At 40.2% G+C, this 27305-nt stretch overlaps 1 protein-coding gene across 1 annotated transcript; it reads left to right on the forward strand.

Moving 5' to 3' along the window:
- Positions 1 to 9035: 9035 nt before the first annotated feature.
- LOC106003441 (mamu class II histocompatibility antigen, DR alpha chain) lies at positions 9036 to 12406 on the forward strand. The gene is given in 5 exon segments (XM_045074662.1): positions 9036 to 9158; positions 10303 to 10421; positions 10424 to 10451; positions 10454 to 10546; positions 10993 to 12406. Coding segments are annotated over 5 exon segments (438 nt in total). The 5' UTR covers positions 9036 to 9076; the 3' UTR covers positions 11109 to 12406.
- The last annotated feature ends 14899 nt before the right edge of the window (positions 12407 to 27305 follow it).

Here is a 27305-nt window from a genome sequence, read left to right on the forward strand (position 1 = left end):
GCAATTTCTTTCTCGATGTCTCCTGAGGCAAGGCAAACGAAAACAAAACAAAAGTATATTGGGACTACATCAAATGAAACTTTCTGCACACCGAAGGAAACAATTAACAAAACTGAAAAGCAACCTGCAGAATGGGAGAAGATATCTTCCAATGACATATGCAATAAAGGATTATACAACTCAATACCCCAAAACTATATAACCCAATTTAAAATGGGCAGAAGACATGAATAGACATTTCTCCAAGGAAAACATCCAGATGGCCGAAAGACACATAAAAAGGACACCATCAGGGAAATGCAAATCAAAACTATAAGGAGATATCACCTCACACCAATCAGAATGGTCCAGATAAAGAACACAACAAACAACTAGTGTTGGACAGGATGTGGAGAATGGAGAACCCTCTCGCACTGTTGGTGAGAAAGCAAACTGGTGCAGCCACTGTGGGAAGCAGTATGGGGTTCCTCACAAAGTCAAAATAGAACTATCCCTGGGATCCAACAATTGCACTACTTGGTATTAACCCAAAGAATACAAAAACACTAATTCAAAGGGATACATACACCCTGAGGTTTATAGCAGCATTACCTACAATGCCAAATTATGGAAGCAGTCCAAGCAGTCCTACAATACCACCTCATAAATGAATAAAGAAGATGTGGTATATATAAAGTGGAATATTATTCAGCCATTAAAAAGCATGAGATCTTACCATTTATAACAACATGGATGAAGCTAGAGAGCATAATCCTAGGCAAAATAAGTCAGAGAGAGACAAATACCATGTGATTTCACTTGTATATGGAATTTAAGAAACAAAACAGATGAGCCAAGAGGAAAACAAGAGAGAGGGAGACAAACCAAGAAATAGACTCTCAAATTTGAAGAACACATGCGTTTACCAGATGGGGGTTGGGAATGGGTTAAATAGATGAGACGGATTAAGGAGAGCACATGCTGTGATGAACACAAGATGATGTATGGAAGTGTCGAATCCCTACATTGTACACCTGAAACTAATGTAACACTGTGTGCTAACCAACTGGAATTAAATTTAAAAAAAAAGTTAAAATAAAACAGCAGGCATGAGACTGATTATATTAAAGCTATAAAAATATGCAATTTGTTTGAAAAATGTCTTATGAAATTATATATTATTTATTTGTAAGATAAAATTTATACATGTAATATATACACATTCTCAATGGACACACACACACACACCATTCACATACACATTCTGTATGTGTACAGAAATAAAAGAAATAAAATGAAAACTGTTCAAGAGCCAGCAGATGTACTTACATTGAATATTCAGAGTCGCATGATTACCCCGGCCACACTGGCTCTCAGATTCACTCAATAGGATGACAGGCAGGAATCATAGCATGCCAAGGGGGAGGCATCAGAGGTTTCTCTTCAGTGGGGCATATTCTTGATAAAGCCATAATGCAGTCCAGGTGCTAGTGTCTGCCTACCCATTCACAAGCAACAGTTTAGGTAGAAGGAGATGAATTTACACCTATGGGAGTGGAGTCTCCCTGGTTTAACACCCTCATCTCCCTTGGAGCCAGTCCCTCTGATCATACCTCCATGGGCATAATTTCCAGACCCGATTACAAAGGGTCAGAGATGCCCATACTGGGTTCCCATCATTTGCTATAGTTCATCAGGTATTCCTCCCCAGCATGTCACAATTTACCAAGCAAAGGCCAATTTTAACACAAGCAATATTGTCTAAAAATCCACCCGACATTCTTCTTTTACCAGATTTAAAAAAAAAAAAAAAAAAGCTAGAAAATTAGCCCAACCCTAAATTTGTCTTAGAGAAATTAAAAGGGTATTAAACATACACTTGTAAGAATCAAAATGATTTACAGTAATTTTTTCTCTTTTTAAACATCACTTCATTTTCCAAATTACAGGATTTAATTTATGTATGGAATCCTAAACAAATGAACACACAGGAGTAAGAAAAGGGAGAAACAGATTCATAAACACAGAGAAAAAACTAGTTGTTTCCAGAGGGGAGGGCCTTGTGCAGGTATGGGTGAGATAAGTGAGGGGGATTAACAGGTACAAACACTGTAAGTGTTTGTAAGTCACAAGGATGAAAATTACAGCATGGGGAATATAGTCAGTAATATTGTAATAACATTGTGTGGTTGCACATGGTTGCTACACTTCTTCTGGAAACCATGTCCTAATTTATAAAATTGTCAAATCACTATGTTGTATACCCGAGACTAATATAATATTACATCTAGGCTTCAATTAAAATTTTGTAATTAAAAAATATTTTAAAATCCTTAAAAAACAGATTATTTTCTAAAAGAACATTCCATCTTGTGTGCTTACCAAAAAACAAACAAAACCAGAAAACATGGGGATATTTGGTATAAAAAGACTTGAAAGGTTTTATATTGCAAGCCATTTAAACAACCTAATTACATCAAGTACATCTGGGAATTTTTCAGTATGTACATGTGGAAAATATTAGATTAAGCTTCTTGAATTAAGATCTTTGACTTTCAACAAGGTCAAAGTTCCCTTAAATACTACTGACCACAAAAGGGAAACCTAGTACCACTTTCACTGTGCTTTAGAAAAAAAGGGGAGCTGGGGAAGACATTTGAGAACATTTGAAATATTCCCCTATAAGCACAGTGTGAAGAGAAAACAACTGTCTTCCCCTCCTGAGACTGCATTTCTTTTTGGAGTGATTTTAGTGTTTTCAATGGGCTTATTCTTGGCCCTACATATTATCGACTGCAGGGTGCAAGACTTGCTTGAGAATACCACTGTAATCACTTCCCACGTGGGATCTTGACCTAAAGACTTTTTTAAAAACAGCCTTCCTAGAACAAATTGTTAATACCATTATTATCTAGAGAAATTGACAGAACGATTTAATATATCCATTATCAGTGGTATTTTTAATTGGTGAGGGAAAAAGGGCATACCAAGAATACCTTTCAGTAAAACCAATAACAATCCTCTGGCCTATTTCTCTCCTTTCTTTCTACCTTAAAACTTTTTTTTTTAAGATTTTATTTATTTATTTGACAGACAGAGATCACAAGTAGGCAGAGAGAGAGAGAGAGGGAAGCAGGCTCCCTGCTGAGCAGAGAGCCCAATGCGGGACTCAATCCCAGGACCCTGAGATCATGACCTGAGCCGAAGGCAGAGGCTTAACCCACTGAGCCACCCAGGCACCCTCTACCTTAAAACTTTTAAAGTTCAGAAGTAACCTCAGAAATCCAAGATGTGTTATTTTATTCTATATCTATACTTCTGGTTTTTCAAATCATTTTAGAGGGACGCCTGGGTGGCTCAGTGGGTTAAAGGCTCTGCCTTTGGTTCAGGTCATGATCCCAGAGTCCTGGGATCAAGCCCAGCATCTCTTCTCAGTAGGGAGCCTGCTTCCCCGTCTCTCACTGCCTGCCTTTCTGCCTACTTGTGATCTCTGTCAAATAAACAAATAAAATAAAAAAAAAAAAAGCATTTTACAGCATTGACGACTTCTCATTATTATCCCATCTGTCCTTGATGTGCCATTTATCCACTCCTGTACCCCCTGTCCTGCTGTGTTCACGGACCTTGCCCCCTCACACTCCATGCTGGGCCCATGCCATACTCACTTCCTCCTCACAACTTCTATTTTCATGCAAAAATTTCCTTCATTCAGTTAGGACATTCAGTCTTGAGACCTTAACTCAGTACGTTTTTTTTTTTTTTCATCATTTTCTAGCACCTTACCCAAACCTAGTCCAACAGCAGACCTAGTGCTTCATTCTTCACTTTCTGAACTTTCCATCTTCATGCTTCCTGTCTCTTCTTAAATTCTCGGAGAGTTCTGCATGTTTAGAAACCAGCTCCTTGGCTAATGATTGCTAACCAAATATTTTAAATAAATCATCTTCAAGTTTCAGTTTCTTACCGTTACTCACACCCATTAGGAAAGAGTGAGTGTTGGACACAGTGCTCTGTAGACGTTCTAATGCTCTGCACACATGAGCAGAGATCACGCTCAATGGATCCACATTTCTACAGAATGCTGCACGTGCCCAGAGTCAGGGGGCAGGAACTCGTGTTCTATTGTCCAGACTCGGTCAATTCTCGAAACCCAAACCCTAAATTCCCTCCTGACAAGAAGCAGAGTCTCCACAGAAAGCTGGGTACGGTCCTCTGGAAGAACAGTCTTCAGTGCTAACAGGTTCTATGTGGCACACGCCCCAGGAGTCAATGTGTTTTGTTAACTTAGTCGTACAGGGACGCTATACTGTGAGCACAACAACAGAGCACAGGCCTGGCTGATCCCGTGAATACCAGTTTTCCTCAGGAACAAAGCAGGAGACTTAAAAGTTTGAAAGAAACTCAAGTTTTAACAGACAGACCGTTGCGTTATGCTTGCTCTAAGAAGAGCCACGTTGTAAGTCTACTCTCTCTATGACTCTGGAAGAAAAATTGGGTGAAGAAACATAGCTCACATTACTGGTTCTATGTTCTTTTCTTTCACTGTATTAAAGTTATGGTACATGTGGCTAATGGAGGGCAATGTTCACATATCATGTCTATTTAATGTCTATCTTCTTTCCTTAATCTCACCTAAGGGGACTTGAATGCAGAGACATCTATGGACTTATGAAACGATTCCTTCCCTGTTTTACAGAATTTTAAAGTGAGAGAAATATGTTTTCATTATTCTCTTTCCACTGACCAAATGGTGGTCAAAGAGTCGAGGAGACAGCTTATTCATGATACCAGTGGATAGATCTGTGCTTAATTATGAATTCTATCCTCTCTCCCTAAGATATGTGGGAAAGGGAGGAACTTACTTGCCTGGAATGTGGTGAAATTATTTTCTGGGAGGACCAAGAGTTTGCTTTACCTGCAAGGAAGCTGGGTGACTGAGGACAATGGAATTTGTTCCTGACCCTGTGCAGGAAACCAGAGGGAAAGGCAGATGGACCTGTTTGTTGGTGGCAGATCCTGGAAAGGGTGGCCATGTGGGGAACGGTCTGCACTTCTAGCTGTAGGCACAAAGGATCTTTCAGTGTCTCCTACACACAGACAGAGGCCTTGAGGGAATTTGAAGGGCCTGAATAACCTCACACTACAGGAAATCTCTGCTCTGAACATCATTCAGTCCCAGAGAACACATATTACCTTCACTAAGACATTTCCTGCTTTCTCCTCTTCCTCCCTCTCTCTAAATCCACCCCAACTAGAACTGAGTAAGAAGAAGCAAACTCACCTCTGCCTGCAAAAATTTCCAGCAGGGGATAGAAAAGGATTTATCTTAAATCAGATTGGGACTATTGATGATTACATTGTTCCAAACAACCTAATTGCTGAATTCAGATACGTTTGTGCAACTTACAGGAATTTTAGCATGGTCTGTTCATTAAAATTTAATAAATAAATCATGCGGTATACTATACTGCCTATATAACAAGGACAATAGTTCTGCTAATGAATGTGTGTGCGCGCATGCACGTGTATCTGCATGTACTTATTTACAAACACTACCCTAACAGAGAAGGATGATTTTACAACTTCAGGGTCTGTAGAAACAAAACAAAAGACAAACCCCTCAGAGCTTTCAAAGGTCAGGTTTCAGATACAGGTAAAGAGAGAACAAATCAAATTCACAAACTGCCACTCTCCCAAGTTAGAGATGAACCCAAACACCCCAGTCCCTTCATTTGCCCACAACAGGTTAGAAAGGCCAATGACCCTACCACTCTAGCACTTTTCTTTTTTTTTATTTAATGTTTTTTTATTTAATTTTTTTTTTTTATAAACATGTATTTTTATCCCAAGGGGTACAGGTCTGTGAATCGCCAGGTTTACACACTTAACAGCACTCACCAAAGCACATACCCTCCCCAATGTCCATAATCCCACCCTCCCTTCTCCCAACCCCCCTCCCCCCAGCAACCCTTAGGGGGGCTTAAGTGGGTAGGAGAAGAATCAATAGCACTTTTCTTGATATCAGCAGTTGATGCTTTTCACCCTGATAGAAACTTATTTCCATAAGACTAGCTTCTGTCTGCTCTCAAGATGGGAAGGAGAAATGAAACAAAATGAGTAAAGCTTCTTATAGAGAGCTTTGGGAAGGAAACACCTTGATCAGTATCCCTCCCACCCCCTCCCCCACCTCAACCCCCTAGCAGCTCTGATAGGAAGTTCTGAGGGCTATGGGGGGAAAGGCAGGGAAGAGAAGCAAAAGGAAAGAGCTGGAGGTTCCTGAAGTGAGGTCCCAGATATGCCCTGGGTGCATGTGAGAACTATCCATTTCTAAGGCCTCATCAAATACCCCAATAAGTATTCTCTCTGGGTTTGGTGTGCCCCTGCAGAAAGAACCTGAGCGAACCATGGTGGACAAAAATAGATGATATAGATAGAGGATATTAAGATATAAATATATTTTCATTTAACAACTTAAAAAATTCCCATTAACAAAGAGGCTGGGTGGCTCAGCTGGTGAAGAACCCAACTCCTGATGTCGGCTCAGGCCAGGATATCAGCGTCCTGGGATCAAAGCCCATGTCTGGCTCCCTGCTCAGTATGGAGTCCACTTGAGATTCTCTCCCACTCTCACTCCCCTTCCTCCCTTCATGTACATGCTCTCTCTCTGTTTCCTTTATTTATAAGTAAATAAAATTATTAGCTTCTCTGTCTTCTCTGTATCGTAGGGAATAGAAGAAAGAGTATTACAGTTCCCTGGCTCTCCTTCCCTCAGGATGGGGACATGCCTTACCCACTGCCAGTGAAAGTTAGTATTATGAGATTTGGGAGGTAGCAGGTAGGCTGAAGCCATCTCATGCAGTGGACACAAGGGCATCACAACAGGAGTCTTGGCAGCAGCCTTGTGTTGCCAACATAGTCCTTTCTCTGGGGCTCTGGAGGAGATGGGATGTTGGCAGTGCCTTCCCACAGACTGCTGACCTCTTGGAGATAGGGGACTGCATTGACCTGTGCTCCTCCAGGCTTCCTAACAATTTAAAGGTATAATTCCCCAAAATGCAGGCAAATTATAACAAATAATTCTATGTAGAGTGTCTTACAGGATCTTCTATTTTCAGACTGAACTCTGACTAGTACAGTGGCTCCTCTCCATCTGATGTCACTGAGAAGGTGACATCACAGGTGCCCTCAGAAATCCCCTCTGACATAGCAAGCTAGAGTATAGGGACAGGGGACCATGAGTAGTGTCTGGACAGGAACTTCTTTCCTGTCACAGGGAAAGAGAAATGAAAGTACTTTCTATTTTCCCAAATGTAGTAATTTTGAAGAGAACCAATAACTGCTTTAAAAATAAGCCATATCATAAGTTACTAAACACCACCTTGGGTTGAAGCTGCTATTACAACATATGAAAAGTTTTCTATAAAAGGCCTCTATGTGTACCATATATTTACTGAGAGCACCTTATAAGAGCAACAAGCCTGAATCATAGGACCAGATTCTCAGCAGAGACTGATATTGTAGAGCCCATTCCTTTCCCTCAAAGAATTGTATTCTTTAACAATCTAGCGCAAAAATGTGTTGTGGGTCTCTTCCAAGTGACCTAGAAGTCAGTGTCAGAGAATCTTCAAAGCCCTTGGAGGTGATCAGTCAATAATGTGTAAGATTTTTCCCCCTCGGGCGCCTGGGTGGCTCAGTGGGTTAAGCCGCTGCCTTCGGCTCAGGTCATGATCTCAGGGTCCTGGGATCGAGTCCCGCATCGGGCTCTCTGCTCAGCAGGGAGCCTGCTTCCTCCTCTCTCTCTGCCTACTGTGATCTCTCTCTGTCAAATAAATAAATAAAATCTTAAAAAAAAAAAAAAGATTTTTCCCCCTCATGATTTGTGAGGACAGCTGTGGTGTAGGATAAAATATCAGAACAACAGTGTAGAAAATCCACCCTGAGCATATGTGTCATGACTGATATTAAGCAGTGAACTCACCATTTGAACAGCTGCCTTGCTGCCAGGTCTCTCTGTATTGGAATTATTCAGATTCCAGTGCTTTCTATGTGTGGTTTAATTTTCCTTTTTCCTGCAGTGTTCCTTCAGAAACATGAAGGTCAGAGTAGCTTAACCTTCAGTTTCTCAATAATGAACACCAAATGAATTCTTAGGGTCAGAACTTCAATCATTTGTGACATGAGGAGAACTTTCATAATGTTATGACATGTGGAAAGTTATGATAAAGCCCTCTTGCAGGTTATAATCTCTAACCTTCCCAATAAAGTAAGCTCTGCCCAATTTAGTCCACCCTATTCATCAATCTGAGTCCTCACATGAGATATGTCCTCAGCAGTCTCCTCCAATCTCTGGTAATACTTAAGATGGTAAGGATTACTGTCCACTCTTTCCAATAACCATTACCTATGGTGTATCTACCATCTTTCTCCAGCTTTGGGAGTGTTGACACTCAGAGTTTCTCCTCTGATGTTCTCTCATATAGCACAGTGCCAGGAACACCCAACTTTTGGGTCGAATTGGCCATCTGGGAGTCTAGGACACTGGAGGACAAACCTAGAGCAATAAGAAGCTTCTGACATGAAACACTGTCATCCATTGCTGCCAAGAATCAGGCATTCTCCATAGAGGACAATCTACCTTCTCTTCAGGTGATTTCTTATTCCTTATTTCAAGACCACAGCTGTCATAGCACAGAGGAATGACCTGTCATTAGCTCTCACTTTTGAGTGTTTCCATTCATTCTATTTTCACTATTAAGTTTCAAGTACATTTCTTTCTAGAACTTGGGCTGGGATGGAAGAGTCAGTGAGTGACTTCCCAACCTCTTCAAGAACATGCTTTTCTGTGTTTTTATTTGGTTACATGTTTATTTGCTTGTTTAAGAACTTAACTTCTTTATCTAATGACTGGAGTAGTTCTGTTCCTGAACCATTTATAAGAACTCTTTCCTTAGTAACAGATGTGTCATCTCAAAAGTTCTTTCTGATTGGCTGGAGCTCAACTGATTTGAATTCTAACTTCAGATTCTATTTTTTTTCTTCCAGTTTTGCCAGTTCTACCCGTCTTATGCTCTACTGACCCCCATTACAGCCCCACCCAATGGCCAGAAATGGAGTTCTGGTGCCAGGATTATTTATCATGGCTTTCCTGTTGGGTCCTCAAGAATCCTGGGCTATCAAAGGTAAGTGCTGAGAGAAGCAAAGCTAGGGATATAAGTTCTAAGAGCTCTGGAGAGCTGAACTTTAGACATTTGCAAAACAATCTTTGGAGTTGAAATAAAAGAAAAGTGTGACAGGTACTGTGTGTCTATAACCTGAAAGTATAATAAATTGTTGTCTGGAGGAGTTCTGCCATTACAAACTAAAGTCAGTCACATTTAGTTTAGAAGAGTGAGAAATGATTTCATTGATACAATTGACTTTGAATAAGCCAAATTTGAGGTGGAAATATTTTCTGAGAAGCATTATCCAGCTACCCACTGGGTTTCAATTTCTCATTGTGGAAAATTAGTGTAATCAAAAATGTAAAATCTTTTGTGGGGATTAAATGATAAAAAGTACAACATTCTCTGCTCCTTTCTTAGTTAAGTACATGGTAGTAGCATTTTGGCATGTGAATCCTGTCAGCGTATTTTAAGCACAAATATTATATTGAGGATCTCTAGAAAGGAAAGTCACCCCAAAGCAACAATCTATACCAGGAAAGGGAAGGCCAGGTATACGACACGAATTGCATTATATACCTAAGTATACATAGCAAATATTCTGTTATATTTGTAAAATTAATACAATCTTGTATGTCCTTTTTATCTCCACCGAGAAAAGAAGAGAATTTAAGATTTCATTTGATTCCAAAGTTCAGACCCACAGTTGAAACAGTTTCCCACTTCTTACAGCTTCAGTACCCTGAAAGAGCCTCTGAAATTAAGGCAAAAGTATATTTAATGCCTGGCAAAATGCCTTGAGTGAGGAATTCTCTTTTAGGAGCTGTTGCTGGATTTCCATAGGGAATCATTTCTCAGCTAGTAACATGGAACCTAACAACAGCTTCAAGACTCTGGGATTTTCAGGCCCCTTTTCCTCCAGTCCACCCTCTCTAACTCTGTCCCTTTATTTCTCCCCTCCCAGCTCTGTTCAGCATGGATGTCCTGCACCTGAGCCTCATCTTCCCACTCCTCCCTGCTCTCCATCAGACTTCCACTCCATACAGATCTGCTCCATAAACAGCTCCCCCACACGCACCCAAATATTTGTCTCTCACATCCTGGATTCTTCTTCCTCTCCCCCTCCCGGTTCCCATCCTAACTCTCTTTCCTGCCTTTTCAGAGGACCATGTGATCATCCAGGCTGAGTTCTATCTGACCCCTGACCAATCAGGTGAGTTTATGTTTGACTTCGATGGTGATGAGATTTTCCACGTGGATATGGAAAAGAAGGAGACATGTGATGGCTGGAAGAATTTGGACGCTTTGCCAGCTTGAGACACAGGGTGCCTTGGCCAACATAGCTGTGGACAAAGCTAACCTGGACATCATGATAAAGCGCTCCAACCACACCCCAAACACCAATGGTACCTCCTGCACTCCTAGACTAGGGAGTCCTAACTTTGAAATAGATGCTTCAGCTGGTTTTGTTACGTTATTATAACTGACTTCTCCTCCTAGGGGCCTAGCCTATCCATAAGCAAGTGCCTACTTGTCATGTCACAGACTCAAGAACTTTACATGAGTTTGTTCCTTTCCTGATAGGCTCACATCTTGTCCCTGCCACCAACAGTTACTCACACAGTCATTGCCCCTAATCGATGCTGGGGGAACCAGGAATGAAATCATCTCCAGTACCTAAAATATCCTTCTATCTCTTATACCATAATGTGAGAGAGCATCAGAGATAGGCCTCTGAGACCATGGATGGCACAGATTCTCAGGGCAGAGTTTCCACTGCTTTTTCTGCTTCAGTGGGAGGGAGAAGGACTAGCCTAAGCAGGGAAGGCTAATTGCTGTCCTGTGTCCCCAGTACCTCCAGAGGTGACCGTGCTCTCAAACACCCCTGTGGAACTGGGAGAGCCCAACACCCTCATCTGCTTCATCAAAAAGCTCTCTCTACCAATAATCAATGTCACGTGGCTTTGAAATGGAAACCCTGTCACCATAGGAGTGTCCAAGTCAGTCTTCCTGCCCAGGGAAGACCACCTTTTCTGCAAGTTCCACTATCTCCCCTTCCTGCCCTCAGCCAACCATGTCTATGACTGCAAGGTGGAGCACTGGGGTTTGGAGGAGCCACTTCTCAAGCACTGGAGTATGGACTGTTCTTCTATCTCCTTTCTTTTATGATTTCCTCCTGTGACGCATGGGTCTGATGCTTTAGGACCCAGAGTCCCCTAACTTGTCCATAACAATTGCTATAACTTCTATTCCTTGTCTTCTCCCATTATACAGCTCTCCTGCTTTTTAATCTGTGTTCCCTTAAGATATCATTCTGTCTTCTTCTTATTTAATTGATGAATGAATATTCTTTTGACTATGTACTCTGCATTTGGTTCTAAGTGCTACTGCATACCACAGTCATGACACCCATACTGTAGTCTATAATATTTTTACCCAGAGTTTGAACCACCAACCCCTCTTTCAGAGACAACTGAGAATGTGGTGTGTGCCCTGGGCCTCATTGTGGGTTTGGTAGGTATCATTGTCGGGACCATCTTCATCATTTAAGGCATGCGCAAGGCCAATGCTGGCGAATGCCGAGGGCCTCTGTGAGGCACTGCGGGTGGGTTTGTTGTGGTCAGAGGAAAACATGGATGGAATTACCCAAAGGAAGGAAACACAGTTTGAAGAAGGAAGTGTGATGTCTTCAAAAGAAAGTGATAGGAACTCTTGATTTATTTTTGCTAGGACAGAATCAGACATTAGCATCATCTGGTATCCCAAAGCTTCAAGGTCCCACATTCATTCCCATAAGGGTGTTCCTACACCACGACTTCAGTCTTGGAAATTATCTCCACCACCTAAGACCATTGTTTCACATACCACTACTGAATCAATGATCTAGGAAAGACTTGGTACTTTCTGGTACATATTTTCTGAAACAGTACCTCGGTTCAGAAATATTTCTATAGTTTGGCTTTTGGGGGTTTAGAATAAATTAACTGCATCAGACGAAAATTCCTTGAAGGCAAATGCTTGTTTCTGGTTCTCTAATCTGAAACTTGTTATTGAAACTTCTGAGAGAAGATAAGGCATGGTCTGCTCATTCATGCTCACTTAGAGAGAAGGGGATGCAGTTCATGTTGGAAAGGTTGTATTCACTAGGCGGAGGTCAGATGAATATTTAGAGACATTTCCAAAGTCAAAGGATAAAGGACGAGGAGGAAGGAATCTGAAAAAGAGTAAAATATTCATCTTAGCTCTTGATAACTATGTTTGTCCTACTGTAGGCAATGGAGTTCCCTAAAGAAATCAGTGAAGAAATTTGTGCTTCATAAACTTTATAAACCTGGCAGTACTCCAACCATTCACCGCTCTGAAGACAACCATTCTTCCACATTTTTCAGACCTTTCAATAATCTAAAAATAATAATGTCCTCCTGATCTGTCCAGATTCTGTTATTTAGTCATTCCTTGATTGTTGTCCCTTCTTGGTACTGTTTTCCTCTGTTTTTATATCAACATGCAGTGTGTCTGGAATAAACCTCATTGGATTTTTCTCTACTATGGAACCTTGTAAATGTTCAACACAGACATCACTTCTACACTTATTAATTTTGTTTCTTCAAATTGTGATTGTGATTTTTTGAACACAATAAACTATTGGATGGGTCTGAGATGAAGTTTTGGTGTCTAAGCCAGTTCTTTGCAGAGACTAGGGAATAAATGTGATTCTTTCATGATGAAATGTGTGAATGTTTAATGGATGTGGTAAGTTCTGTAAGCAATCAGAAATATCTAAGTTTGCACCTGGGAGGCCCATTTGGTTAAGTGTTTGACTCTCAATTTCTACTCAGGTCGTGATCTCAGTCTCCTGAGATCATGTCCTGCAAGGGCTTCACATTCATTGTGGAGTCTGCCTGAAATTCTCTCTCCCTCTGCCCCTCCTCCTGCTTCCTAAATAAATAGATAATCTTTAAAAAAAGAAGAAGAAGAAATACCTAGGTTCATTAATAACATGCCACAGGATGCCTGAGTGGCTCAGTTGGTTAAGTGTCTGCCTTCAGCTTGGGTTACAGTCCCAGCATCCTAAGAAGGAGTCCTGCATCAGGCTCCTTGCTCAGCAGAAAGACCCCTTCTCCCTCTGCCTGCCACTCCCCCTGCTTGTGCGCTCTCTCTTTCTCTCTTTCTCTCTCTCACACACACAAACAAATAAATAATTTTTTTAAAAGATTTTGTTTATCTATTTGACAGATCCCAAGCAGGCAAAAAGGCAGGCAGAGGAGGAGGGGGAAGCAGGCTCCCTGCTGAGCAGAGAGCCCAATGCAGGTCTTGATCCCAGGACCCTGAGATCATGATCTGAGCCCAAGGCAGAGGCTTAACCCACTGAACCACCCAGGTGTCCCAAATAAAATATTTTTTTAAATTAAAAAAAAAAAAAGACCATGCCTCTTTCACAGCATCTACATGTAATCCAGTTGCTATGATCTAGTGCCCCTATGAAAACCCTAAAAAGCAGAGTTGGTTTGTTGGGAGATCTCTGCTTAGGGATGGTTTCAAAATCTGGTTTTGGTTCTCCAAGTCAATGACACTTCTGGATCTTAGTAGAATAAATGTTAAAGCATTGAGTTTAGCCACAGATAATGAGTATGACTGATGATGTGGAGTAAATGGGAGTGGAGAAGGTAGCAGAGTAGGGAGGATTTATATATATTATAGGATTTACATATCAATGACACCCACTTCAGTTTTTTATTTTTAATTTTTTATTTTTTATAAACATATATTTTTATCCCCAGGGGTACAGGTCTGTGAATCGCCAGGTTTAAACACTTCACAGCACTCATCAAAGCACATACCCTCCCCAATGTCCATAATCCCACCCCCTTTTCCCAAACCCCCTCCCCCCAGCAACCCTCAGTTTGTTTTGTGAGATTAAGAGTCACTTATGGTTTGTCTCCCTCCCAATCCCATCTTGTTTCATTGATTCTTCTCCTACTCAATTAAGCCCCCATGTTGCATCACCACTTCCTCATATCAGGGAGATCATATGATAGTTGTCTTTCTCTGCTTGACTTATTTCACTAAGCATGATACGCTCTAGTTCCATCCATGTTGTCGCAAATGGCAAGATTTCATTTCTTTTGATGGCTGCATAGTATTCCATTGTGTATATAGAACTGCCCTATGACCCAGCAATTTCACTATTGGGTATTTACCCTAAAGATACAAACGTAGTGATCCAAAGGAGCACGTGCACCCGAATGTTTATAGCAGCAATGTCCACAATAGCCAAACTATGGAAAGAGCCTAGATGTCCATCAAACAGATGAATGGATCAAGAAGATGTGGTATATATACCCACTTCAGTTTTAATGCAAAATAGGATTGGACCCTGTGGATCAGCATTGCCCATTTTATTAACATGGTCTTGGATGCCTGTTTTATTACTAGGAGAATTGTTTGACCTATTCTTGGAACAATAATTAATATTTTATTAATTATTAATTATATACTAATTATTTATTAACAAGTATTAATATTTTATTGAGTATGTACCCCTGGGTTGAAAAACCAAGTAAAAAGTCAGAACTTGGGCAGTATATGAGGTTAAAATGGAATGAAAAAATGTTTGAAACACAGGGGGTGCTTGCTTCTTTATCTGTGAAACTATTACTTGAGATTTATTTCTAACTGGATACAAGAGCCTACCCCAAACCATGAAGATCAATTATCCTGACAGTTAGATAGAGTGGCAAATAAGAGCTGTTGAATGGACGTCAAACTGGGCTTCATCTTACTCTGCATTTGCCAGCTGTGTGTTCATCGATACCTTACTTAACTCAATTTACCTGATTCCTTTCATGAAAATACTGAAGGCAATTTTTACCACATTGAGTTATTATAGGAATTAAGGACAAATACAAGAAGAGTAATTAAGTACCATGCTTAGTGAACACAAAAATTTATAAATTCCATTATTTTTTCTCAAAATTTTATTCCCAGATGATAAAAATCTCAAAAAGCATAAACCAAAGCAAGAGGACTTTGAAGGGTAGCAGAATATGTCATCCCAAAGTACACCATTCTGGCATACGGATTGTTTTGAGCAGATAATGTGGTCTCGGGTAATAAAATTGCTGTAGATCACTTGTTGACCAAAGAAGGAGTATGTGTCATACCTGATTACTCCTGGATCCACACCTCTGGTATTATAGAAACTCAAATACAAGAAATTAACAAACAAGCCTTTTGGTTTAAACACACAAATACCAACTGCTCTGGTTTGTGGGAACCTGACTTAGAAGGATACTCCCCCCCCCTTGGTAATCCCCCAGTAGTGCTCTCTAAAGTGTCTCCAGCACATGCTCACAGCTTTCAGCAGTACATCACATGCTCACACTGCACTTGGAGAAGCTAAAACAACACCAACAGTGAGTTGCAAACACCTTCCATGAACCTGACCTTATAACCTATGAGTTTCACAGGGAGACCAGAACAAATTAGTCTTGATGGTGACTGAGAGTGGCACTAATATCAAAATTTTGATCCATCTCTCATGTGTGCACAGATGACCAAAAGGGGAGAATTGCTATAGTAATTTTCCTAGGTGCCATAGGTGTGGAGGCCAAGAAAAACAAGGCTGTACCCACCTCGAGTCTAGCCCTGACATAAGTACAGCCATCTTGACAAAGCAAAAGCTGGCACCTTGCACCCCCTCTCCACCTGCTCCCCTCAGTAATATGTGTGACATTCCTCAGCCACCCCTGGTCACCCTAAAAGAAAAACAAATAAATAAAATCTTAAAATAAAAAGAAGGGGGTGGGGCCTGGGTGGCTCAGTGGGTTAGGGCCTCTGCCTTCAGCTCAGGTCATGATCCCAGGGTCCTGGGATTGAGCCCCACATCGGGCTCTCTGCTCAGCAGGGAGCCTGCTTCCTCTCTCTCTGCCTACTTGTGATCTCTGTCTGTCAAATAAATAAATAAAATCTTAAAAAAAAAAGAAAAGAAAAGAAAAGAAAAACAAAAGTTAACTTGCAGAGATCACAATCCTGCAAGACAGGAGTCTCCCTTGGTTTACAAATGTCCTAGTGATTAACAACAAAGAAGCTATCTTAAAGTTAAATTTCTTCTAAACCTAAATCTCACTAACAAGGACGCTTGATAGGAGCAATGTGACATTCCATCAGAAAACTACCAATAGTCTTCATTTTAGTGCCTCATTAGAAGAAAAAATGGCCTTGGCTTGATAATAACCAGGCCTCCAATATCCTGACAATCTTCTACCCTGATAGCCCTTCTGAATATCCCCTTTGTCCTCACCCACGGCGGAGTCCACCCCTACTCTGCCTTTAAAAACTCTGACTATAATCTGGTTCGAGGTCCAAGTCCCTACTCCACTGTGTTGGATATATGTGGGACCAAGCTTAAGCTTGCTGAATAAACCCTCGTGTGTTTACATCAGTGTTGGCTCCTTGGTGGTCTCTGGGACATGAAAACTCGGGCATAACAATTAGACTGAGATGGCTCTAACATCTTAGCTACTTACATAGGCAAACTGAAACCTAACCCAGACTCAACTTCTGTAAGTGCACAGGTATCCCTGCAAAATTCACCAATAGTCAGCTGGGCTTTCCAAGTAAGGCAAGTGAAGAGGATAAGCCAATCGGGCAGTTCCCATGCTTTGCTTCTGCATCAGCTCTGCCAAAGCCTGTCCCCTAGCTCATGTCACAGAACTCTTCACCACTTTGGGTTTGGCATTGCCAGATTTGAATAATGTTCTCAAACATATGAAAATTGTCTTATGCCGCAGTTTATCACCTTATAACTTTTAACACCTTCTAAGACTTAGTAAGAAATCGCAAGTTTCTATACCTATAGCTTAAAAAAATTAAAGCCATGTCTTTATAATCTTGAAAAGAAGAAGAGCTGTTTCTTTTACATAGCTCCAATATTTTATTACAAAATAAATACATGGACAATAGAAAATACACTAAAACTCAGATGCATGTAGAATTAAAAAAAAAGAAAAAAGAAAACATCTCTATCTCCCATATAAAAAGACATGTTTTCGAATACTTTAGTTTTTTACCAGCAATTTTAAGGTTGCAGAAAAATGTGGAAGAAAGTACAAGAGTTCCTGAATTTCTTTCTTTTTTTTTTTTTTTAAAGATTTTATCTATGTATCTGACAGAGAGAGATCACAAGTAGGCAGAGAGGCAGGCAGAGAGAGAGAGAGGAAGGGAAGCAGGCTCCCTGCTGAGCAGAGAGCCTGATGTGGGGCTCGATCCCAGGACCTTGGGATCATGACCTGAGCTGAAGGCAGAGGCCTAACCCACTGAGCCACCCAGGCGCCCAGAGTTCCTGAATTTCCCCATCTCCTCCCCCTCTTCCCCGGCCCCTTCCACATACAGTTTCTCCTACTATTAACATTTGTCAGTAGTGTGATACATTTGTTACAATTGATGGACCCATAATGATGCATTATTATTAGCAGATGTCCATAGTTTAGAAGAGGGTTCAACTTTGTATTATACAGATCGCTATATGCCTTTTCCAGAATGTCATATAGTTGAAATCATATAGTAAGAGCTTTTTTAGTCTAAAATAATTTTTTCACCTAGCAATATGCATTTAAGGTTTCACCACATCTTTTCAACTCTTAGAAGCTCTTTTAAAAGTTACTGAAATAATACTTCATCGTATGGATGTTCCACAGTTTATCCATTTACACATGAAAGGACAAGGTTGCTCCAAGTTTCACAGTTATGAGCAAAGCTGCTATAAACATTCCTGTGCTTTTTTTGTGTGGACATGTGTTCTCAATTCATTTGAGTGAATACCTGGAAGTCTGATTTCAGGGCTCTAATATAAGATCCTGTTTAACTTTGTAAAAAATCACCACAACCAGGTTCTCTGCGTTCTCATCATGAGGCAGCCTTGACACTATTTCATATTTTAACTGTTTCAATAGGTATAGGGTGATATCTCAGCATGTGCTTAATGTGTATTTCCTAGTGGCTAGAGAGGTTGAACATCATCAGTCAGCTGATTTTCCATGTGAATTATTATCTCCGATAAATGTCTCTTCACGTCTTTTGCCCAATTGGTAATTAGAGTAGGGGTGTGTGGAGTGTATGTGTGTGTGTGTGTGTGTGTGTGTGTTTATTGTTGAGTACTAAAAGTTCTTTAGATTCTAAACATGTGCTATTTGTGATACTTTCGGTGTGCAAATATTTTCTCTTTGTAGGTAAAATTTTCAGACTCACAACAGGATATTTATCAGAATAAAAGTCTTTAATTTTGGTAAAGCCAATTCATTGATGTTTTTCCTTTAAGGCTCATGCCTTTGATGTTGTGTCTAAGAACTCTTCACCAGGCCCAAACGTTTTATCCCAAAGATTTCCTCCTATTTTCTTCTGAAAGTTTTAAACGTTACATTAAATTTAAGATTTCTTTTGAGTGGGTGTTTGTAAAAAGTGTGAGAATTGATCTTATCTTTTCCCTGTTTTTCTTCTTCCTTTGATTTTGCTCATGTTTTGTTTCTGCCTATGGATATCCATATGCTCCAACATCATTGTTTGCAAGGACCATCCATCCTCCGTGGAGTCGCATAGCATCCTTGTCAAAAATGAATTGGTGTGGGGCTATTTCTGGATTCCCCATACTGTTCCATCAGTCCATGTGTCTTTCCTTCGAGAACGCCCATTGGACTTTACTACCATAGGTGTATAAAAGTCTTCAATTTGTCTGGAATGATTGATCAACTTTAGTTTTCTTCATCAAATTTAGCTTTATTTATCCTAATTTCATGTCTTTTTCATACACACTTTAGAATAACTGTGTCTACAACTATTAAAATTTTTCCTGAGATCTGCATATTAATTGCACTAAGTAAGGATATCCATTTTAAGGAAAGCTGACATCTTTACTGTGTTTCAGCTGATGAACATGGTAAGTATCTTCTTATATTTAGGTCTCCAATTTCTTTCATCATCGTTTGTTAGAAATGCATGTTGTCTTAGAATTCTACTTTAGCTGTTTCTGTTCTTTTCCTTTCTTTGAATGATTTTAAATGGTGTTTTATTTCTTCATTTTCGGTTTATACCATAATTGATGTATATAGAAAAACAGTTGATGTCTTCTTTGATCTTGAGTCCTGCCTTCTTATTAGTTCTGTGAGGGTTTTTTTGGTGTGTTGTGGGAAATAATTCCTTGCGATATTTTATGGAGACTATCACATCAAATGAGCTTAAAGATAGATTTATTTCTTCCTTTCTGATGTGCTTATGTTTTGAACACCTCCTATTCATCTGCTGATGAGGGAGGGGTCCCCCTCCCTAAATAGTATGAGATGGCCGAACACACAACAGCCAGCATGGACAGATGAGATTAATAGTAGTTTGCTACATGTCCTCATAGTCTGAAGGAGAAGGGCACTGCATTCCATATAGTGCCACATGAGGGTTGCACTCAGGAACACAGTGAATTATCAGGGCTGTGAAAGGCAGGCTTTGTAGTAATAGGAAGATGAGGTGTCCCCTGTCCCCCACAGGAGATGCTGTTGGTTTGTTTGAATAGCTCCATGGGTAGGCAGGGAACTGAAGCCCTCAGGCTGAGGTTCAGGTGGTGTGCAGCTTTTCAGGCTGATAAGTAGCTGGGTAGAAGACTTTCCTTCTGGGTTGGTAAAAGACACTTTATATAAGCAGAGGCACCCATGGTGATGCTCTTGGTGGCCCTTTTGAGGCTTTGCCACAATAATTAGTGCTTTCGGTCCTATTGATGGCAAGGATTGGAGGAGTGCTAAAATGAAGGGCTTTGAAAGAAAGAACATTTCAGTAAAAACTCTAGGGTATTGATGCTCCTTGAGTTGATCCTAGAAATCATCAGCAAAGGAAGTCAGAAGAAAGCCTTTAAGAGGACAATAGAGGACGATTTTAAATGGCTTAAAGAGGTTTCTTTAAACTAATTAGGCCTAATTATTCTACGGTACTCCCAAGTTGAGAAATCTATTCCTAAAACTAAACAACCTGAATGAACTGAATGAAAGTGTGACAAAATTGAGCTCAAAAATATCAACTCCTTCAAACTTCCTGCTACTCTACTTCCTCTTATCCTTTAAATGAGCTTCCAGGGATAGAGGCATTAAAATCAGAATCTTCCTTCTCCTCATCACCCTAAGGCAATGATGGTTCCGAGGTGAAAAGCTGACCAGAATGAAAGCTGAGACTCAGAGCCTGATAGGAATTTCTTTGAAGGCCTTCTCCCCTTAAGTTCAAATTAAAACTATGCATCCAGAGGGGAACAAGCAAACTGAAGGTAAAGTGACCAGATGCCTAGATCAATCTATAACATGTTTTAATTTGCAACCCAATTCCTTGAGAGATTGAAAGCAACTGTCCTTATCTTGCAAATCTTCTTTTTTTTAAAGCTTTTACTTATTTATTTGACAGACAGAGATCACAAGGAGGCAGAGAGGCAGGCAGAGAGTAGGGGGAGACAGGCTCCCCTCTAAGCAGAGAGCCTGATGCAGGGCTCAATCCCAGGACCCTGGGATCATGCCTGAGCAGAAGGCAGAGGCTTTAACCCACTGACCCACCCAGGTACCCCCCCTTATCTTGCAAATCTTTGCAAAACATGAACTATGGGTCCAGATGCAATTCAAAGTCCTTCAGCCTCTCTGGGAACTCTTATCTAAACCATTCTCTGTTCCTAAACCTGAAGGAAAAAGAGGTGGCAGATGGGGTGGTTGGTGGTATATGTGGGGGTTGTTTAAAATTCCAATGGCTAGGGGTGCCTGGGTGGCTCAGTCACCTAAGCGTCTATTCTCAGTTTCCCTTCAAGTCATGATCTCATGACCCCTGAGATGAAACCCCATGAAGCATTCCTCATTCAGTGGGGAGTCCTGAAAACTAAAAACTCTCTTTTCTTTCTCTTTCTGTCTGAAATAATCGTTAAAAAAAAATCAACAAATAAAATTCAAATGACTAGAAAGCACCCTTGCTCAGAATCTAACCCACAGCTTGCAGAAGGTTACTTTTCAAGAAGAAATACAAATCTTAACTATAAGGTCTTTACATCTGTGTTTATATATATGTTATAAATAAGAGAGATTGTTCTACCTGTGGAGGTTACTGATAAAGTTAATTTGTAAAATAGCTCTATTCGGTTGTTTCAAAGACAAACGATTATAAGAATTAGGTATTCTAAAACTCAGAAAGAAACTAACCCAAATATTTCTCAAGTTCACATGCTCTAGAAAAGTATTCAATATCAAAGCGAATTAATGGCTATTGATTTCATTAAAATACACACAGTATTACAATTAAAACATTTATTCTGCCAACATTTACTTAAGTTAAGAAAATTGACATGCTTTCTGATACAAAACATTGTTTTGTTAATATAGTTTAGGAGAATAACTAACTTTTATATCTTCAAAAGTTTTTATGAGTAATCGAAGCATACATGTCAAGACAAGTAAATTAAATCAATGTCAATAAGATTTTTTAAATTGTAGGTAAAGCTTTAAACAGCTTCCAAAATCTTTGTTAACCTGAAACATCTTTTAGTAAAGATGTTTTATGCTTTATTGGAAGATTGTATTATAAAGAAGAACATATTTCTAGAAATTATTTAATATGTTAATAAATTTGCCAGTCTAGAGAATTCTGATGTCACAGATAGTTCACAGTTGCTTACTACTTAGTTTTCACAAAAAAAAAAAAAAAAAAAAATTAAGGCTTCTAAGCACTAAGAGTTCTAACAAAAATAATAAGATGCTTGAAACACCAAAGAAAACATCTCTGTATGCAAAGAGAATAAGATGTATGCTCTTGGTAAGAAAATTATGAGAGATAGAGATGCATTTGTTAAGGGTAATAAATAATTTTGTTCCAAAATGAAACTGGTTGTTTAGAGAGAGGAAATATTTGAATATTTTTAGAAAGTTGTAGAAAATTGGGAAAAAGGAATCCTTAGAAAAGAATTTTATGAGTAGTCAGGACTAAGATTGGAATAGATGAGTTTTAATATGGAAAGTACAGTAGTAAAAGATTGAAACTGGTTTATTTCTTAGTTAAGTTGACAATGTTTTCTTGGATGGTTGGTCTGCTCTTGATAGTAAATTGTAAACAAAGATTTTTCTTTATCTACCTGGGAAAACAGTTTCTATGTTTTGTCTTTATCAGGTCTTCAGTTACTTAAGAAAATTTCGTATTCTCAATATTAAAAGAGCTAAGTTTTGCTAACCACTATACAACCTTCTGCTTTTGTCTTTAGAATCTTACTTACTGCCACTTTGGTTAAATAGGTAATTACGCTTTAAGTTTTGTCATGATCCCTGATTCTATTTAGGAATGTGCTTTAAAACCTTCTGATATTTTCGACATACTTTCAAAAATTTCAAGTTCTAAATGGTCTCCTTCTCTAATTAGGCTTATTTATTTGGTATGTCAAACATAAGGAAAGCATTTTAAGATAAATGATGAATTACCTTCTTGGTTTATATCACATGGGTGAATGCTAAAACTTCCCTAGAAATTCCTGAAGTTTTAATATTACATTTTTAAGAGTGCAATTTTTTGATTCAACACTTACATACAACACCCAGTGCTCATCACAAGTGCCCTTCTTAATCCCCATCACCTGTTTCACCCATTTTCACCCATCTCCCCACCCACTTCCCCTCTGGTAACTCTCAGTTTGTTCTCTATAGTTCAGAGTCTGTTTCTTATTCTGCCTCTCTTTCCCCTCCACATGTTTGCCCATTTTGTTTCTTAAGTTCCACAGAGGAATAAATGATATGGTATTTGTCTTTCTATTACTAACTTATTTTGTTTAGCATCATACTCTCTAGCTCCATCTGTGTCATTGCAAGTGGCAAGATTTCATTCTTTAATACTGGTTATATATTCATATATAATATATATATATATTCATATATATATAACCAGTATTAAAGAATGAAATCTTGCCATACACACACACACACACACCCACACACAAACCAGTTCTTCTTTATCCATTCATCAGTTAATAAACATTTGGACTGTTCATGATTTGGCTACTTAGATAATGCTGCTCTAAATATTAGAGTGCATGTATCCCTCCAAGTTAGTATTTTTGTATCTTTTAGGTAAATACGTAGCAATGAAATTGCTGGATTATGGGATAGTTCTATTTTTAACTTTTTGAGGACCCTCCATACTGTTTTCTACACTGGCTGCACCAGTTTGTGTTTCCACCAACACTGCAAGAGGCTTCCCCCTTCTCCACATTCTTGCCAACACCTGTTGTTTCTTGTGTTGTTGACTTTAGCGATTCTGACAGGTGTGAGGTGATATCTTATTGCAGTTTTGATTTGTATTTCCCTGATGATGAGTGATGTTGAGCATCTTTTCACGTGTATGTCTCCTTTGAAAAATGTCTATTCATGTTTTCTGCCCATTATTATTTGGATTATTTTGGGGTGGGTGTTGAGTTTAATAAGTTCTTTATATATTTTGGATACTAACACTTTATCAGATATGTTATTTGGAAATATCCCTTCTCATTCCATAGTTGGTTGGTTGTTTTGTTAAAAGGACATCAGGAAACATTGCTCATATCACTATAGCATTGACTGAAATGTCATATTTAAGAAAGACGTACACAAACTCAGATATGACCGGACAGCTTTGAGGGACTAAGGTTGACTTTGGACTCAGTGAGGCCCCTTGAAAACATCACCTTCAGGGGTTTGCTGTAGTCTTAACAGGTATGTGAGGAAGGTATTGCCTAGCTGCTCAGAGAATTGGGATATTTGAGGGATCTGGAGAAGAGAGAAATTCACCCAAATCTATAAGTATTGCAGCTGAGTCTGAAGCTAAGTATTTGGCTTGGCTCTTAGCCTCAAAAGATTATTGAAAGCTCAAGCTGAAATTCCCTGTGAAAAGTTCTGGCAAAAAAGACTTAAAAAAACTTACATGGTCAGTCCCTATTCTGCTGTACTTATGTAACTAAGGCCAAGTTTGTTATAATTGGACTTGTTTTACCAAAATATATCTTACTATGGCTCTCTTTGATGGAAATGAGGGTGATTTTATTGAGAAAAAATTATGTTTCAGTAATACACTTTCATGGGTGATATTCTAGTTCTGATTGTCTTTGAGTGTTTGTAGTTTATCTATGCAACTGGACTGGATCCTGAATTCCTTTTTTCTTTTTAAAGATTTTAATTTATTTGACAGACAGAGATCACAAGTAGGCAGAGAGGCAGGTGGGGGTGTGGGGGGGGAACAGGCTCCCTGCTGAGCAGAGAGCCTGATGAGGGGCTCAATCCCAGGATCCTGGGGATCATGACCTGAGCTGAAGGCAGAGACTTTAACCCACTGAGCCACCCAGGTAACCCTGGATCCTGAATTCTTCTGGTTTCCTGAATAATGGATAATTTTCCACCCAACTGCCTGAACAATATGGACCTAACTTTGAAAGCCCATCTGCAGGACCACCTCCTGAAATGAGACCACTGCTGAACTGAACTGACCTAATTTACCTCACTAAAAAATGTGGAATAAGATGCTAAGACTATACATGAAAGTTCAAAAATAATGGCTCTTGGAAGGATGGAGGCTAAGCCTGGTACTAGGGAATAGCTACAACTTGGTGCAAAGCAATGTCATTCCAGAAATACTGATCCGTACCCTTGTACAACAGAAAGTAGCTAGAGTGATCATTGTCCTATCCTCCAAAGAAGAGAATGGTGAAAACACTATTGAAGCCAGAGACCATCTTCTCCATTCAAATAGAAGAATGAAAACTAGAAGTCATATTCCCCCCTCAGGCATGGCCAACAAGCCAGGGAACATATACACCTAGGCTCAAGAGGTAGGAATGCTTGCTTATCATTCAAAGGCACCTGTAAAACAGATGGTTCACCAGCACTATGCTGGAGATTAAGCACTAGATGCGACCCCACTAGCTTAACGTATAGAATATATTAAAGACTTTGTCATAAGATAATTCCTTGCAAGGATGGTCTCCACAAGTAAGAGAAGTCAGTTGACACCTTTTGGCCATATCAACACCAGTAAGAGCATCAGCACATGAATGTATAACAAACAACATCCCCATAGCTGGACACTGTGGGTACGGGTACTGTCAGGAGGCTAGAGGCCTCCCAGTGTTGCAGAAGGACTCATGTTGCATTTGTCACAAGACTCCCAGATGGTAATGACAGGTGGGGGCTAATTGGCCAGCCTCAAAGAAATTTCAGATGTGGAAAAAGGCATGCAAAACCAGGGATAAGGGAAAATAAGGAGACCAGCTCATTTGTCTTAAATGTCAGAGACAAGATATTTTCATGAGAGTTATAAAATCACTGAGAGTGACCAACCTTCAGAGAAGAAGTAAACATGGTGCTATCAGTGGTGACCCTAAGAAGATTTAAGTTCCCTGATAGGTTTTCTATAAAAGACCAACCATAAAAGCCCTCAACGTCAGTCCATTCAGGACCCCACTCATTCTACAGAGCTTTTTTTTTCTTTCCTTTAGGTCCTCACCTTCATTTAATAAACTTTCACTTCACTTCACCCTTTTGTGTCCATGAGATTCATTCTTCCACTCCTTGAGGCAAGAACCCTGCAATCCTGCAACGTTTCTGCTGCATTGGCCTGGGAAACTTCATTCCACTTCATTCATCAGAAGGCGAGTAATGCTGACTCTGTCTTTATGTTCTGGGAGGCTTATCTCCCCTGCTTAGTCCTCTTCTTCTGTAAAACACCGGGCACCTGTCCGCCATGCGAGAGCGACTAGTGCAGCCACAGGTCATAACACTCAGGTGACAGGCCTCAAGGAACGATTCAGTCAATCCCCCTTCCTGCACAGGTGGGGAAAGTTGGTCCCGCCCTAACCAGTTCCCTCTTTCCTATGGCATCTCTCCTCTTATGGTAAGTGTATCTGCACATCAGAGCTTCTGTAACTCCTGAGAGTGACAATGAACCTCAACTAAGGGGCTCTCTCTTGGAATTAGAAGCATTTTCCATCCTTCCTCATACTTTCTCTACGACTCTTGACCTTTCTTGGGTTCAGCAGCTTTTGTTATATCTCATAGTTGCTGTCTCAGCCATCATGAAGTTTTTTTTCCTTTGAGAACACCTATGATCTGGCTTCCGATGGATGGCTATTTCTGTTTTTGCCACCTGATAAAGCAGCTTCTCTATTGCCAGGTTCAGAACCAGAGATATTTGATGCATGCTGCATGATGATAAAATCAGATGAATCTCTTCATATGACTGCTCCCTACTTTGTGGGCTTTTATGTGCCAATGCCCTGGGGTCCATTGGCATTAAAATTAAGAAGGGGCTGGAGCCCCTAACCCCTAACGTAGGTGGAACTCAGGTCCCACCTACGTTGGCTGCACTGGTGGCTGGGGTTATTATGGTTCAGAGTTTCAGCAGCAGAAGATGTGGAACTATAATGACATTAAAGCTAGGGGTACACACTCCTTGGTGGGAACTTGCCTGCTGATGGGTCATCAAGTATATAGGAGAAGGGATTTTCAGACACTTCACGACCAAAATAAACCAAAGCATTTATCTGGGCTTTTGCTTATCAGAGCTTCGGGTGCAAACAAAATGAATGAGGGTTCCCTGGGAGGACTTTGAAGATACACCTGACAGAATTCCCCCTGACCAATTTCAGGCCCCATCCAGGGAGTGCACAGAAGACTGGTCATCGGGCACTCTAGGCCTGTCCCTGGACATCATAAGTGACCATGGAGTGCCTGAGACACATAAAAGGATGACAAGCCCTGGAGGTCACAGCCCAGGGAAACCTCTCACAAACTGTACACACCTGCCCACAAATCCCTGGAGAGTAGTGTGCACCCTTGACTATGGTTGAACTACTTAAAAGATAATAACATATTTCATTCTGTAATAGTCCAGAAGAGGGGGATGGTGTCTGGTGCAGATCAGAGTGGCCATTCCGGCTGTCCCAACTTTCCATGTCCTAGGGGTTTCAGCCACTCTCTCACTCTATTGCAGGGCCCAAGGGACATCTTGGCCAGAACACAGAGAGTTGATATGGGGGGACACCTTCGTACTCAGCTCTCCGTAATGGGTATAGGGTGATACCAGAATTGCAAGACGGGAAATGAGCCATCCTCAGTGGGATTCCTTCGGACCCTGCCAAACAATTCCTTC

This window comes from Mustela putorius, unplaced genomic scaffold (assembly GCF_011764305.1).
Source record: "Mustela putorius furo isolate JIRA1106 unplaced genomic scaffold, ASM1176430v1.1 tig00000135_pilon_pilon_pilon, whole genome shotgun sequence".
Lineage (NCBI taxonomy): Eukaryota > Metazoa > Chordata > Mammalia > Carnivora > Mustelidae > Mustela > Mustela putorius.